Source organism: Cynocephalus volans, chromosome 7 (assembly GCF_027409185.1).
Source record: "Cynocephalus volans isolate mCynVol1 chromosome 7, mCynVol1.pri, whole genome shotgun sequence".
Classification (NCBI taxonomy): Eukaryota; Metazoa; Chordata; class Mammalia; order Dermoptera; family Cynocephalidae; genus Cynocephalus; species Cynocephalus volans.
Window position 1 is genome coordinate 88,524,898 of NC_084466.1, and position 15,735 is coordinate 88,540,632.

The window sequence follows — 15,735 nt, forward strand, 5'->3', positions numbered from 1 at the left end:
TGAGCAAGGGGCTGAATAAGAGACAGTATTTGAAGGCATGAAAAGAACTCCTGTGTTGGGGTGGGCATTTTCAAGTCCTTCACAGCAATGGGCTGGGTCATTATCCAATAATTAAACCTTGAAGGCAAAGTTTTCACCCTGGAGATAGTGTTTACCTTCTTGGATGAACAGTTGTGGAAGCAGTTGTGGAACCAATCCTAGAATATTTAGACACCAGCCATGTTTTTTGTCCCACCTCCAATGGAATGACATAATATTCATGTTTTTCCCTGTAAGCACTCATGAATGTTAGGCTCTGTACATCATTAGGGGTTTGCCCTTGGCACTGGTATACAATAGCGAGGTTGCACAGACTTTGAATGATTTAAAGCCAGAGGCTTTGGAGACCACTTGCATTATACACGTTTGTTTGCCAACAACTTTGTAAAAATAAGCCAGTCTCATTAATGTTGAAAACTAGCTCTTCTATAACCTTTCCCTGTATAACACTTAGCAGAACCCATCTCACTTTCAAGTTTAACATTTTCCACACCATACTGCCTGAAAATACTCAAGCCAGCCAGCACTAGCTGAGAAGAGTTTGACATTTTCCTAATCCTGGGTCACGTGTTGCGAGCTGAAAGTCTCACAACAACATTGTTCACCATGCTTTTATTAAATCGGTCATAATCTCATGAATCCACAAATTCAGTCACTATTCTATCTTTTCCACAGCTTCACCAACACTAGAACTGTTACTTTATTTTTTTAGAACTGTTATTCTAGCACTTGGAGTGGCCTCACATACAGACTGACAAACTTCCTCTTCTTTTCTCTAGCTGTACTGTATTGTTGATCCACTAATATTGAACTCATAGCAACAGCACTGTAACTCACACCTGGATGAAACTTATATAAGAAGTATTTTCTCTGTAAGGCATATTACAGCTTTGTTGTGGTTAGGGACACCGGACAGTACTCCAGCACCATGCTTGTGGGCCCTTGTAAACAGCAAAATCATAAACACAAAGCACAAAAATGCAAAAACATGGCATTAATTAGGCCATGAAAAGGATACTTGTTCATAGTATGAACTGAAACAAGAAGGTACATAGCATCGCCTCGTTCTACCTCAACTGGGAACATGAGTATCATGTGCATCAAGCAACTCAAAATTTTCGTCTCTTTGCACATCTGCAAATGACTGTGAAAGCACCTTAAGTATTGGTTTAGGGGTACAAACAAATTTTGACGGGTAGGCAAATTTGCAAATATGGAATCCATGAATATCGACTGTACCTTAAAAATTTTATCTGTGCATTTTTTGAAAGATCTGGAAGGGTAGAGTATATATATACAAAATTGTTTATAGTGGAAATGTTACTAGTTACAAATTATACATATACATATACATTTGTATATACATATACAAATTATACAAGGGGACTGGCACTAGGATGAGCTTATTCCAGATTCATCTGAATTTCAAACCACACACTTCATTAGTTATAAGAGAAAGAGCCTTGTCTGAACAAGGAGCTAAGGAACTTGGTTCTAACACTACAGCTGTGTGACACTGGGCAAGTCACTCAATTGTATTATGGGGAGAATTACTTGTAAACAGTATCTACTACATACCAGGCACTGAATAAGTTTGATATGAACTGAAAAATACTCTGATATCCCCACTTAAGAACAAGGTGTCCAAAATCATAGATGTCTTAGGATTGCTCAATGTTGTACCTCTTGCCATTCTGCAAATATTACCTCATGTCAATTAACTATGCCACTTGGTGAAAACCTTTCTGTTTTAGAATGCTTTTTATTTTTCTGCTAGTCCATAGGCAGGATCTATAGCTACTTAAGCTGAATACTGGAGAAGGACCTGAAAAATGAAAATTATTATGACAAAAGCCAGCACCTGCTGATTATCTGATGTATACCTGTAACTATGTAAAGCACAAAATCTTATTTCATTCTCCTAACAGCACAAGAGGTAGGTCTTTTCATCACTCCCATTTTACGGATGAGGAAACTGAGACTCAGAAGTTACACAATCTGGTAAGGGTTACAGAGCTAAAAGTTCTGAAGTCAGGATTCAGGTAGATTCATCTGATGTCAAAGACTGTGTTATTAACTACTACACATACTGCCTCCACAAGGTCTGGAGCAAAACTACATATGTTCAGTATTTACTAGGTGACAACCCTGAGGTGGGTACCATTGTCATCCCAACTTTACAAATCAGGAAATGCAAAGAACAGTGAAACAACTTTCCCAAAATTTATACAGCTAAGCTCTCATCCTTTGAAGTTCACGGGTGGGGAATTAGAAGATTACAAAAGCTTACAAAAAAGACTTCTAAGACAAAAAGCCCAGCTGAAATGGCAGCCTGACTTCCCAACTAATCACGCTCCCTCCATAGTTCTGTCAGTCACTTAATACGATTCAAGGGCTGTGGGGGAAAAACACTTAACATTGTGCTGGTAGAGGGGGTTTCCTGAAGCGCTAGTCAAAAGCTTATTCCTTTGACACAAGATTGGGGAGCTACCCTATGGCTGCACAAAGATAACAAAATAGGGAATAATCATCTCTATATTCCTCATCATAGAGGAATGTGCCTGGTATTAAAATCGGATAATTCAGCTGAATACTTCATGCACTTCTGAATTATTGGACTTAAAAATGTTATTTCCACAAGGCGGGCGTAGGGGATAGGGAGAGCTTCAACTCAGATCCCATTTACGTGTCTATCTCCCCAGTGCGGACAGAGATCGCCATTAATTCACTTTTATATTCTTGGCACATATGGAAGTCTCTGGTATTATTCTAATTCAGCTGAATACTTCCACTGTCTCAACAAAGGAAAGGAAACATCCTTTATTATGATGATCAGATTAAATTGGCCTAATTATTTTTTGCCCCCACATTATAAAAATAACAATTTAGCATACCACTTAATCAATACTTACTGTCATTTTGGTTCGGGATGTCTGACAACCCTGATCTAAAAAACACAAACAAATTTAAAATAAGACAAATATCACTTTCTTCAGAATTTTCTAAATCCCTATTTCTTATGAAATTTCACTGATTTTTTAAAGGTTAGTGAAGAAAATATTTTAAGATACTTTAAGAATCTCAAATTTGAATAAAAGTGTACAACTACAGTGCTAAATAAGTGGAATTAAACCTTTTCTCATTTTGCCCCCACTGAAAGAATACATTGCTTTGGGGGAATTACTACATTTTTAGATTTATCTCTTAAATAAAATAAAAAGTCACAGTTTCTAAAGGGTTTTTACTGTTTCTCCCAACCTGCCACCAGCACATACAATTTGCTAAAAATGGTTTTCATCTAAAATTGCAGATAATATTTGATAGGTACATAAATAATCCTTTTAAAAATTTTGTCTTAATACTGTTTAGGTTCTCTCCACCCCCAACTAGGCTTTATTTTCTCAATTAGCATTAAATTTTTAGAAGAGAATAAAATAAATAGCAATACATCTATAGAAACATCAAAGAGGATATTCTGACCCAGAGAAACTATATGGAATTTAAATTGCTGTTAAATTATCTCCAAAATCAACTATTTATTATCAGTATTTTGGATTCAAAACTAAGAAAATAAAGACTGATGTACAGGGTTTTCAAGTAATATCTAAATTATTACATACCATAATGTAAGTTTTCGGGTCCTTTCTGAGTTGTCATGTTGGGCTCGTTTTGCTGACAGTAGAAACGTAGTAAGCAATGTTGATCGCAGAAATGTTTCATTTCCCCACGCCACTGCACTCGCTCTTTAAGAGTTCCTTGAGATTTACAACAGTCACACCTTGCAGCCTTAATAAAAAAAAGGTTTCAGATATTTCAAATTAGAAGATTTAAAACATCACACATGTATAACTATTTTTAAAGATTTCTGAAAGTTTTTCTGTGATTATTGCCAAATGTAATAATAAAACAATGTCTGACAAATAAAATTATAAATCATACACATACAGTAAAATCCACAATAAATAAAACTTTTTTTAAAAAAATGGAGCAATTTGTCTAACTGACAAAGTCCCCTTATCTAATTACCAGAAGTCAAAGACCAATATTACAAGGACAGGACAACTAAATGAACTTTGGTAGGCCAAATTAATACAACATTATTTAAATATTTAAAAATAATTTTGAGGGCCATAATGATATACTGTAGAAGTCTCCTACAGTCACATTATACTGAAAATTTCTGATTAATGAAAAGATTTCCTAGGTTAATTGTACAAGACCAGAGTAATTTTAAAGCAAGCTCTTTAAATGATGGGAAATTTATGGATGTTCTATTTTTGTTTTTAACAGTTTAATATAAATTTGAAAAGCTTTAATAAATACATTGATTTAATTTTAATGAGAACTTCATGTTTTAAAACACTCAGTGTTTAACTACAGTCATGCACCCATGGACTGTATATAGTAAGGTGGTCCCATAGATTACAATGGAGCTGAAAACTTCCTCTCACCTAGTGACAATATTTGGCCATTGTAACACACTGCATCACTCATGTTAGAAGCCAGATAGCCGCCTACGTGTGTAGTAAACTACACCATCTAGGTTTGTGTAAGTATACCCTAATGAGGTTCGCACAACGACACATCTCTCAGCACATATCCCCATCATTAAGTGACACATGACTGTATTAAAAAAGCAATATCATCTTTGGACAACCAATTTGACCTACGTTTAGGAAAACAATCAGCCCAAACTAGTTCATAACTTAACATTAAAAAAAACCCAAAAAACTAAAATTCATACAGTTATACTTTATGATGCAAGGGTGAATCAATAATCTAAAGACAGACTTTTATGTTTTAGAGATCCCATTTTCACTACTTCTTAACATCTTGATCAATGAGTGGACCAAAAGATATAAATGATTAATTTCAAATATAGTTCTTTCCACAATTAAGTTTCTGATCTAGAAATGAACTACTGTAACTTTTTAAATTACCGATTGGCATAACAGCTTAGAAATTTTGATAAAGCAACAAATATTAAGTATTTCACAGTTCATAATAACTGTGGCTGTGGCTTTTCCTCTATTACTCTAAATAATGGAGAGTTTTATACTGTGAATTTTGAAATCTCTCTCACTTTATGTCTCAACAGGAGTTCTATGAATAAACACCATGTCAAAATTCCTAGTCAGGAATATTAACAAATGATTGTGTTGGTAAACAGGTCTTATATAACAAACATACCCCAATGTTAGAACACGGGCTCTTTTTTTCTCCAGGTCAGGTATTTCTCCTGCTGAATAAATGTTAAATGAATGAAGATTTTTTTGTAGTATAAATTATGACTGTTAAGTGATGCCAATATCACATCTTTTCTCCAAAAACGTGTGAACCCAAATTTTACATTGCTAGTCGTATTATGTGGTAATCTCTGTAACAGTAGCACTTAATATCAACCTGGGTCATATTTTACTCAATAATGAAAAAAATCTCTAATCTAAAATTCTCAAGCAGCCAAAGACTGTTCTTCAAAATAACCCAGAAATGTTCCAGGTTCCAATTTCTTTCCCCCTTTTATAATTTATATTCAAAGAAAAGACAAGGCACAAAGTAAGGAAATGGAAGCTTAACGCCTACTCACTGACTGAGCAGTGCAAGAACAAAGCAGAAATGAAACTGCAGCCTGACCATCTCATCCACTGAGAACCTCAATTAAAAGCCAACACTTACATCTATTCCCTACAATCCTCACAATAGCCCCGCAAAATGGGTACTGGTAACTAAGGCTCAAAAGGAATGAATGACTTGCACTTAAGGTCAGATATTAAAAATGCAGAGACACGACTCAAAGCAGACAACCAAAGTCAAAACCTGGGGTTTATCCTGTACACTAAGTTATAAAGACAATGGAAAGACAAAATGAGTTACTAAAAATGATTAGAAAACAGAAATCCTAATAAAAGTAAAAGGCTGCAAGACTCTCAATTTAACATCTAAAACCCAAATCAATTTGTACAAAATTTACTCAAATCATTAACATGCTGACTCTTGGTACATGGTAATATTTTCATTTACACAAATAATTTAGAAGGCCAAGGGCATAAAATAAGACCCATTCCACCAAAATAATCTGAACAATGAAATCACTTCATCATTCTGTAACTACAGACACTTGGTTTTTATAGTAACAATGAAGTTCCTTTCTTCCAGAAGGTTCAAAACAAATTTAGATGATTCTCTCTATCCTAAGAAAAAAGGGGCAAGATTAATGCTGATTTACAAATGGAAACAAAATAAGCACATATTTTTTCAGACTGAGAGGAAAATGAGAACTCAATAAATCCAAGCTTAATGCCATAATAAAAATTTTGGAGGTTGTGAATTTCTTTTTTTCTTTCTTTTATATCCACTCATTCAAACTCCCAGTAAAGCATCTGGAACTGAGGTAAACTGTGAGGGCCAACTTAAAAACATCATTAATGACCATCATTCCTTACCAATACCAGTGCCATTCTGGACCCACCCACCACTGGCCACCCACAAAAGAAACCTTTTAGGAAGGTTTAACATAAGAACGAAAATAAATGTGACGTAAGTCTCTGGTTTAAAAAATACTACATCATCATCTACTTTGTGGTTTTCTCATCATTGTGGTAAATTAAGAATTCATGTTATGGGAAAAAAAGAAACAGTAACTGGTTCAGATAATCTACACAACAGACAGGTACTAAACTCTGATTCAAAAACCCTAACCCAACCTATCAGCTAAGCAGGAATTTCATCTTCAATAACTGACAAAAGGTCGTTCAGTCTATACTGATGAGGTCCCTTACATTTCTTGGATAGTTTCAACTTCTCCTAACTGGTTGATATACACATGCTTGCAACCTTCCTATCCATTATTCCCTATTTCATCAAACACAACTCATTTTGCAGGGGGAAACCATGAATATAAATGAAATAGGGGGATTTTACAAACACTTTTAAAACTTATTATTTACAACTTCCCAATATAGCTTTCCAAGTACAGTGGAGTTAAAAAAAAAAAAAAAAAAAAAAAGCAGTGATAAAAAAGTAGGAAGTTGGGTACAATGCAAAGCATTTAAGTAAAAGGAATTCTTCAGTTACCCAAAAAACACATTTAAAGCTAGAATATTAGATATTCTTTCTAAAATTAATTTTAAAAAATTATTGCCAGTTTGAAAAACAAATCAAAACCTGTGTTAGAAAACTGTGCACACTGAAGTAATAAAGTTTTAAAAAAGCTTAGCTCTAAAAAGAAGTGCTGTGATGTATCCTTGGAAAATAGTGGACTTTTAAAAACATTATCTTCACCACATATCAAACACATTCTAGCTATTATTCCATCACAAAACGAAATACTTCTTCAAAAATTACACAGATCAAAAGAACTATCTTCCCACTTGATTTCATATTATGCCTGGAAACATTTACTTTAAGGAAAAGTAAAATCTACCTCTCCTTCTATAAAGCTATCTGGGAGAAGAAAAAGACAATTTTATTCTCAGCATTTTTTTGGTTCATGATATCAACAGATTTTTTAAATGCCAATTTAGAAGAAACAGTATTTAATAAATCTCTATTTTAATCCAGAAGCAACCCATTATATGAACCAGAAAACACAGATCATTCAAAATGTCTTATCAAATAAAAGAAACAAAAGCAGAAACTTTAAAAACATAATAGTAAATATTTAAATTAAGTTTAAATAAATAAAAATGTAAAAGTTATTTATACTTTAGGTAGTCTCTCAATCTAAAGCACAAAGATAAAAGAAGGTAAAAATACAATGTGTGTGCTCTACTGTTTAGGTAGCAAGTGTTCATGACTAAACATGAAATAACATCCAGATTAGCTAGATTGTTGTTTTTCTTTGATGAGGCACTTTTTTTTTTGGATTGAAGTTTATTTCTCTCATTACCTAGAATGACTAGTAAAAGTCACAGTTTTAATGGACTAAAATCCATTAGCGGATTTTAATGGACTAAAATCTAAAAATTTGAGTATTTAAGTAAAAGATAAACTGTGGAAAGCAAGGAGGTCAAAAAACCATAATTAGGGTGGACTCAATTTACCACATTTTCAAGATGATGATATGACAGTAGCAGTGAACAGAAGGGACTCATGAGAGGTAAAAGAAATATAATCTGATTCAAGTAGAAAGCACAGAGGATAAAGTTACTCTTTGATTATAGTAATGGATGCCTGCACAGAAAGGCCAAGGACGAATGAGGAGGGGCAACTCTTCACATGTCCAAGGCTGTATTGTATAGATTGCATGTAAAAATCAGCATTATTTGTTTTATAAATTCCTGCCATGTGACAAAAAAACTCTTACCTTTACTCCTCAGATTAGTACAATTAATATAATACTACAGTGTATATTATACAAAGATTTAAAATAAGACAAGGAATTCATAATAGAAATGTGTTTATGTACAGAAGACTGACATTAAACATAACTAGATAATTATAACCAGATATTTAACTAATACATTCTTAAATTCTCTGAAATGCACTGCTTCACTGAATCTTCATCACTGAACATAAATGAAAGCATTAAAAACAATTATCCTTTAAAATAAGTAGCAAAATGGAGCAAATGACAAATCTACAATTATGTGGTCCTTTGCTTCCCTGAAACAGAAGAAAAAAACAATGGATCTTTATTGTTTTGAGATTAACCTAAACAAATTCTCAAGAATAAAACTTCCTAAAAGAAAGGTGCGTTTGTGTCTGCTAAACTAAAATCGAGTATTTAAAGTCATCAAAATAACATTTTGAGTCATTTCTCAAAAACGCTGCCTAACAGAACCAAAGATTGGTTAAGACTAAAAGGAATGCATGTTAGAAGGTTATTAGTATGTTTGTCTTCTGTGTATTTCTTAAATTTGAACTTTAATTTTTAAGGTATAAATTACTCAGAAGTAACAGTAAAATAATGAGGTAACTTTTTTTAAAAGTGCACCAAAACACTCACCACCTCAATTACTCTATTTCTGACAACTTAGAGTACTCATATCTTCCTCTTATTTATAAAATGCTGGTTAATATGTTGAACTGTAGATATTCACAAACCACAAACCAAGAGTCATTCCTGCAACTCTCCTAGTAGTATTCTAAAACTAATCACCTTCATAAAATGAACTAAACAGTATTCTCCACACTTCAACCACTTTATTGTTTCTTTCCTTTGAGGTATCATACAATTTTGAAGTCATGAAGATGCCTGTCTGCACATGCTTTAGAACTGCGTCCATAATGAAGATTTAGCATTGAGATGTTTCCACGTTATCAACATAGGAATTAATAACTTTTGCTTGGGTAATATCTGACTATCCAAAGTTCAAATTTACACTCATTTTCTTATCTAGAAAGAAACGAATGCAATAGGCCAAGAGATTTATCTTGACTTTTTAGAAGTATATTTTAATAAGACACAAACACTTATTTACAGTTTTAAATTAAATGTTTTTAGTCTCTATGTATTGAGTGCCCTTTCAGTAATAAAAGTCTCCAAAAATCCAAAATAAAAAGGCAAAAAAGAACAAAGTGTTTTTAAAACATATCCCAACTATCCAAAACATTTACTTACTAATGTTCAACACTGACAATGTAGTCATCAAAAATACTTCTATTCAGTAAAATAAAGACACAACAAATTTTAGAGAAATAATCCATTTTGTTAAACTACACTGCTGAAAATACAGGTACAGCCTAGTCTTTGGTAATGCCTAACTTAAAAAAAAAAAGTGAAAATACTATGTCAAGTTATAAAGAACAAACTGAAATGACAAAATAATTTTAATGAATAGTATAATCAGGACTATACCTAAAGTGTGTACATTTTAAAAATAAATGAGATTACCATATTTGTAGTGGTAATAGCTACAAAGTTTTTTAAAAGACTAACATAGTATCTGCTATAATAAAAATTTGGAGTTACTTGCCTTGTAGTACCAATCCTGGAATTTTTTACAGCAGTCCTCACTGCAGAAATCTCTCACGACACCATCAAGTTCTTTAGTTGCTCCCTTCTTACACAGCTGAGAACAGTAGTTGCAAGTAACACATCTCAGTCCTAAACGTCTTGCAAAATCCTGTTTGTACAATAGCTTACAGCCTGAAAAATATAAGGTTTTCATATTAAAACAAATAATACATGAAAAACTATTCTTTGAGCTGACACAGATCTTATAAGTCAAGTAGATTATTAGCTCTAGAAAGAGTCCTATAAATTAACATATCAAGTCTTCTTTCTCTCCTGATCAAAACTATAAAATCTACTGTGATCAACACCAACCTATAAAAATTAGAACAGAATACAAAATATTATACCAGGTAATGTAATATTCTCTAACATGTGGGTATGTTTTAAGACATTAAAATCTAGTAATGTCTCAGAACTATTTTCTTTGCTCTATTTAAATCGAATTTTGTTTAAGTATCAGAGACAGCACACCACAAATAGGCATTTTAGAAAAATGAAACAATGCAGACTACTGGGAGGCTATGAGTAAACTTGTAGGTATGTTCAGCTCAGTAGGCATTTGAGCCAAATTTTCTGGCTTACACCTCACTCTGTCAAAGACTTTAACAGAAGTAAAAGTGGTTTATTTACTTGTCCAGAGAAAATATTTCATCTGTTCCTTTAAATATTTATTTTATCTACTATATAAATGTTTTATGTTAAGTATTTTTACATATCTATCTTATTTATTCCCTATATATTTCTGAGGGTTAAATAATCTTCCATACTTTTTAACTCATGCCGTGCCAAGTAAGTAGAATGATCTTCCACTCTTATTTATCTAATGAAACTCTATTCATCCTTTAATAAGGAGCTCAAATTATACTCCACCACAAACTCTGCCCTCACCAACCTAGTTTTACATGATCTTTCCTATCTGTGAACATGACTGCAATTGTTTGCTATATAATTTTTCGGCAATCATTTATGTACTGTCCTATGACTTTTCTGTTACCTTGAAATATATTTTAAAACATTTTTAGAAATTTACCTTTATTAGCTTTATCTAACTAGATTTTGATGGTAGTACTAGGTATTACATGTTTTGTTATTTCTGACAGGTTCCAGCAGGGAACTAGGTACAGTAAGAGAAAGCAAAAAATAGGTCATTTAACAGGAAAAAACACACATCCTTTTTAACTTTTTACTATTCATCTAAAATGTTAAGTCCCTCCAACAGAAAATTAAGTTCTTAAATGTCGATTATCTATTTGCTACTAATTGTCTATTCATTTTAGTAAAATCCATATAGCCTGAATGGTACCACACCGTTGATACGTATGTGAGCAATCAACATGAATACATTCAGACTTACGATCAATAAGACTGTCACTTCACAAAAACTCAGGTGTGAATCTCTTCAATGAAACATTACAAAATTTATCATTTTTCATTTGTTTTAAATAACAGTAAAACATGGTTACCTTTCATTCCAGGTGAAATGTACCAATTGAACTTAAATAGGAATGCCTTGTTTTATAAGCATACCCTCTTACATACATAACTTTATATAACATGTGAAAAGAATAAATGGAGGCACTAGTTCAATGGACTAATAAATCTTTTGATTTTTGCTGTCATTCCCTACTGCTGGCATTTAGGAGTTTCCAACCTTTCTCTTGCCCAAACTAGCAGTAGAAATCCAGAGAAAAAGTAGATCCAGTAAAAAAAATCTTCGTTGGAAAATATTAGGTGAAGATAGCAGACAGGAAAGTAGTGCCTTGGGACAAAGAAAGAATAGAAAGTAAAAGCCAGCTCAGAGCAAGAATATGACTTTGGGGAACATTCATAACAAGAGCCCCAAACCTATCTACGGCTACAATCCTTGTTCCTATCTCTGGAGAAGTACATTTAGAAATAGAGCGCATTTCTATAACCTGCTGCCAGGCACGAGAGTAGCAAAAGTGTAGGTGAGATGAGAAGGAATTCTTGAATGTACTAAAACAGAATCCAGTATTTCCCTGGCATCCCAAATTGAAAACCTAAAAGTAGTTTCTCTTAGTAGTACTGCTGCATGTGATTTTCTTTCTGGTATATTGAAAACCTTTGTAGGCTAGGCAGTAAGTTGGGCAGGGAAAATGAGGCTAATGGGAAACCATTCTAATCCACTTGGAAGACCAACTTTCAAATCACAATGTATAGGATTACAAATGACATCGTATGATAATGCTTTTATTATATTCTCAAAACTTCCTTTGTAATGGAACCAGAGGTTACCAAATTTTTAGAGATAAAACATCCTGAGGTCCAGGGGTGTACAAACATATATAAATAACAAATCAAGTCAGCAGAAAAGAAAACTCATTTTTTTTTTTTTTTGCTCAGCTACTCAGCTACATTAAAACTGTACAGCTACTCTAGACATATGAAGTTGTATATCTTTAAAATATTTTGGCAAAAAAACATTAAATTTCAATAAAAGTTATGGACAACACTGTATATACACTTGCCTTCACTACAGAAAGGTCTCTTAACGCCAGAGAAATTTACTGTTTCATGAAGAGTCTTCTCCTCTTGACAGTATTCGCAATATGTAACTATGCAATGCAACTTCTTATAGTCATCTGAACAAGTTTTGCTGCAGAACTGATGCACTTTGTTCTAAATGCACAATGGGAACCTTGGTAAGTATATGACAACCACCTCAAGAACAAATTTTAAGAAATAAACAAGCCACTTTTCTAGAAACAAAGTTAAATCATTTACCTATTTACTGTTATAATCCTTGGGGATACATTTCCTATAGACCACAGACACTTAGTTTAACCAATTCACTGCTAATTTAAACATAGCCGTGGCTCACTCGGGAGAGTGTGGTGCTCATAACACCAAGGCCACAGGTTCAGATCCCATATAGGGATGGCCAGTTAGCTCGCGGGGTGAGCATGGTGCTGACAACACCAAGACAAGGGTTAAGATTCCCTTACCGGTCATCTTTTAAAAAATAAAAAATAAATAAAATAAATAAATAAAATAAACATAGCTCCACAAAACTCAATACTATTAACTACCCTAAAATTACTCAGTGAAAGAATAAAAGTATCACTAAAATAAGATGGCAGTCTGGTGTTGCTAATAGAATTGGAGAAATGGGAAGAAAACAATGGAAGATACAACATGGGTAAAATACAGAAAGATGAGAATTATGACACTAATAACATTTTTAGTCAAAAAGAAATATCCTTTGCTGAGTGTAGTTAAGTAGGCTCAATCCCACTCCTATCACACCTTAATAGTTACACATCTATCATGGGTAAGGTATTCTATTTAGTGCCATCACAAAGAGTGCTGCTAAACTTGAGACTGAGTTGATTCCCTTGATTGGAACATGGTTAGTAACTGTTTAGTTATTTCTCCTGGCCCCAAACCCACAATAGCCAAAGCTACTTTTCAAATATCCAGCCAAGCAGTTATAAACAGTTAAAACTTCCAAGGAGGCAGCTTTTCTCCCCTGTTATTATGGAGGATATAGACTAAGTGTAAACCATCTACCTAACACCTAACAAAGTTATCTGAAGACCAAAATGAGGAAGGTGAAAGAGTCTAGGAATCAACTCATGCAGTAAGGCAATCATCAGTGGAAAGTTGCCCTGTTATGACTATTTAACTTACAAGAGGAAAAGGCAACAAACCACAACTGCCAACCATGGAGTGAGAAGCAAGAGGCCCCTGAATTCTTAATCTCCTAAGAAAGAAACAAAACTCACTTTCAGCGTGATAGTGTCTCTTAACTGCTTCCAACACTTAACCTCCATGTAAATAAAAGCAATATGCCAACAAGACTACAAAAGTGGGGTAGCACTAACATGGACATAGTGAAAGGGACCTCATTTTCATCTATTATTGAAATTCGGTCTATGCAGGATCTTTATTTCCTATAAAACACTATTCTATGTGCTTGCTAGTTGACTTTTTCCCTCATTCTCTCATCATTCCTTTATTCTCTCTTGCTGGGCTTTCAACATTCTTCTTGCTGTTACTGAAAGAGGACATTAGTCACTATAAAAATCATCACTGGATGGCAACAACAGTTTCAAAATATGATTTGGTTTGAATGCACCAAACAATATAATAAACTAAAAAATCCTCCAGGAAATAAAGTGTTAAAATAATAAAATTTCAGATATCCAAAGTACTTTAGAAATCATGTAGTCTAGTTCTGGGAACCACCTTTTGCCTAAGATTCAGATACTGGGTGACTTGCCGACAGCCAGTAATAAATTTTGGCTCAAGAGCAGTCTGTTGCAATTAAAAAAAAAAAAAAAAGAGCAGTCTGTTGCCAGTACTACACTTGTACACCATTTTATCACATACTCCACATCCTACCTCTCACCCCATCCTCCAAAAAATAGTAAAAGGAAATAATGGCCAAAGGTAAACATTGCTCAAAAAAGCAATGGGCAGCTGGGACCACCTTGTCCTTCTATCCATTACTGCCCCCTTATGGAAACGAAAGTCAATGATCAGAGATGTTGCTAATGGCAAAAAGACATGACAAAGTAAATTAGTAAACTAGTGAAGGTAAGAGTGATAAGAGAAAATAAACATATTATGACTTATAAGGCCTCTATTCTTTTATTAAAACACAATTATAAAATGTTACATGACAACATGGCATATGACTAACAAATTCTAATTTGTATTGGATAGAAGATATTATAGTTCACAGGTAACACTTATAAGGGCAGAAAAAAAAATAGGAAAAATAATGTACCAACAGTCACTCCAGATACGTAGCTAAAAAAAAGTGACATGCTGTACACTATTACGAACATAATATACCATGAATACAACTTCAATAATTCTTTGTTTGACCTGAAAAAAAAATAGGTCCTTTGTTGGTTCCTCTCCCACATAAGTAACACAAACCATCACAAAATCTGAAAATCTTATCCATTATATAATAGATTTCCAGATGAAAATACTACAGTTACTTTACTAGACTTTCATTTTAACACTAGATAATATACATAATAAAATATAACTTGCCTCCCACTCCAGGATTTCTGGTTTTGAACAAAAGGAATTTTTGCAGTAGTTGCATTTCAACTGAATATCATTTGGCGCTACAAACTGGCCATTTGGAGATGACTGCATACTTAGAGCCTATAACAAAGAACAAAATATTCTGAGCCTGATATGTATTTTAGAATTTCTGTTCACAACTATTATCTAACATCTATTATGCCCAGAAAGTAATGTGTATCTTGCTTAAACATTTTTTCAGCACATAAAAAACATTTCTGAATTTTGTCTTTAAAAACTATACTAGTATACTGTTAGTTTTATGAAATTGAAATTCAATTTATTTTTTGCCACAGGATTACTACTATTTTCCAAAATAACAAAATAATATGAAAAAGAAAACAATCATACAATTCAACTATGACTTTTCACTTGAAGAAAATGTAAGCAAATAATACTGAAGTCAGTCGCCCAAGTTCTGAACTACCAAATAAAAATTAAACGAAACGAAACAAAACAGAAAACCTAGCTCAGTCTGGCTGGTTAGGTCAGTTGGTTAGAGCACAGTCTTGAAATATTAAGATCATGGGTTCGGATCCTGATACTGGCCAGCTGCCAAGACAAACCAACAAATGAAACCCAGCTCCTATTGCTCTCTCCAATAACCATCAAATATCTAATTTACATAATTTTCATTCCAAATCCATCAATGAAAACAGCCTATGTTACTTTAA

At 33.4% G+C, this 15,735-nt stretch overlaps 1 protein-coding gene across 1 annotated transcript in view; it reads right to left on the reverse strand.

Annotated features, from left to right (window-relative positions):
- The window catches only part of ZMYM2 (zinc finger MYM-type containing 2), a 115,972-nt gene that overhangs the window by 22,248 nt on the left and 77,989 nt on the right, over window positions 1-15,735 (reverse strand). Inside the window, exons 11-15 of the mRNA XM_063102594.1 lie at window positions 15,026-15,142; window positions 12,487-12,637; window positions 9,957-10,129; window positions 3,660-3,825; window positions 2,952-2,986 (exon numbers count right to left, since the gene is read on the reverse strand). Of these exons, the coding sequence (XP_062958664.1) occupies window positions 2,952-2,986; window positions 3,660-3,825; window positions 9,957-10,129; window positions 12,487-12,637; window positions 15,026-15,142 (642 nt within the window). The remainder of the gene's footprint in view (window positions 1-2,951; window positions 2,987-3,659; window positions 3,826-9,956; window positions 10,130-12,486; window positions 12,638-15,025; window positions 15,143-15,735) is intronic.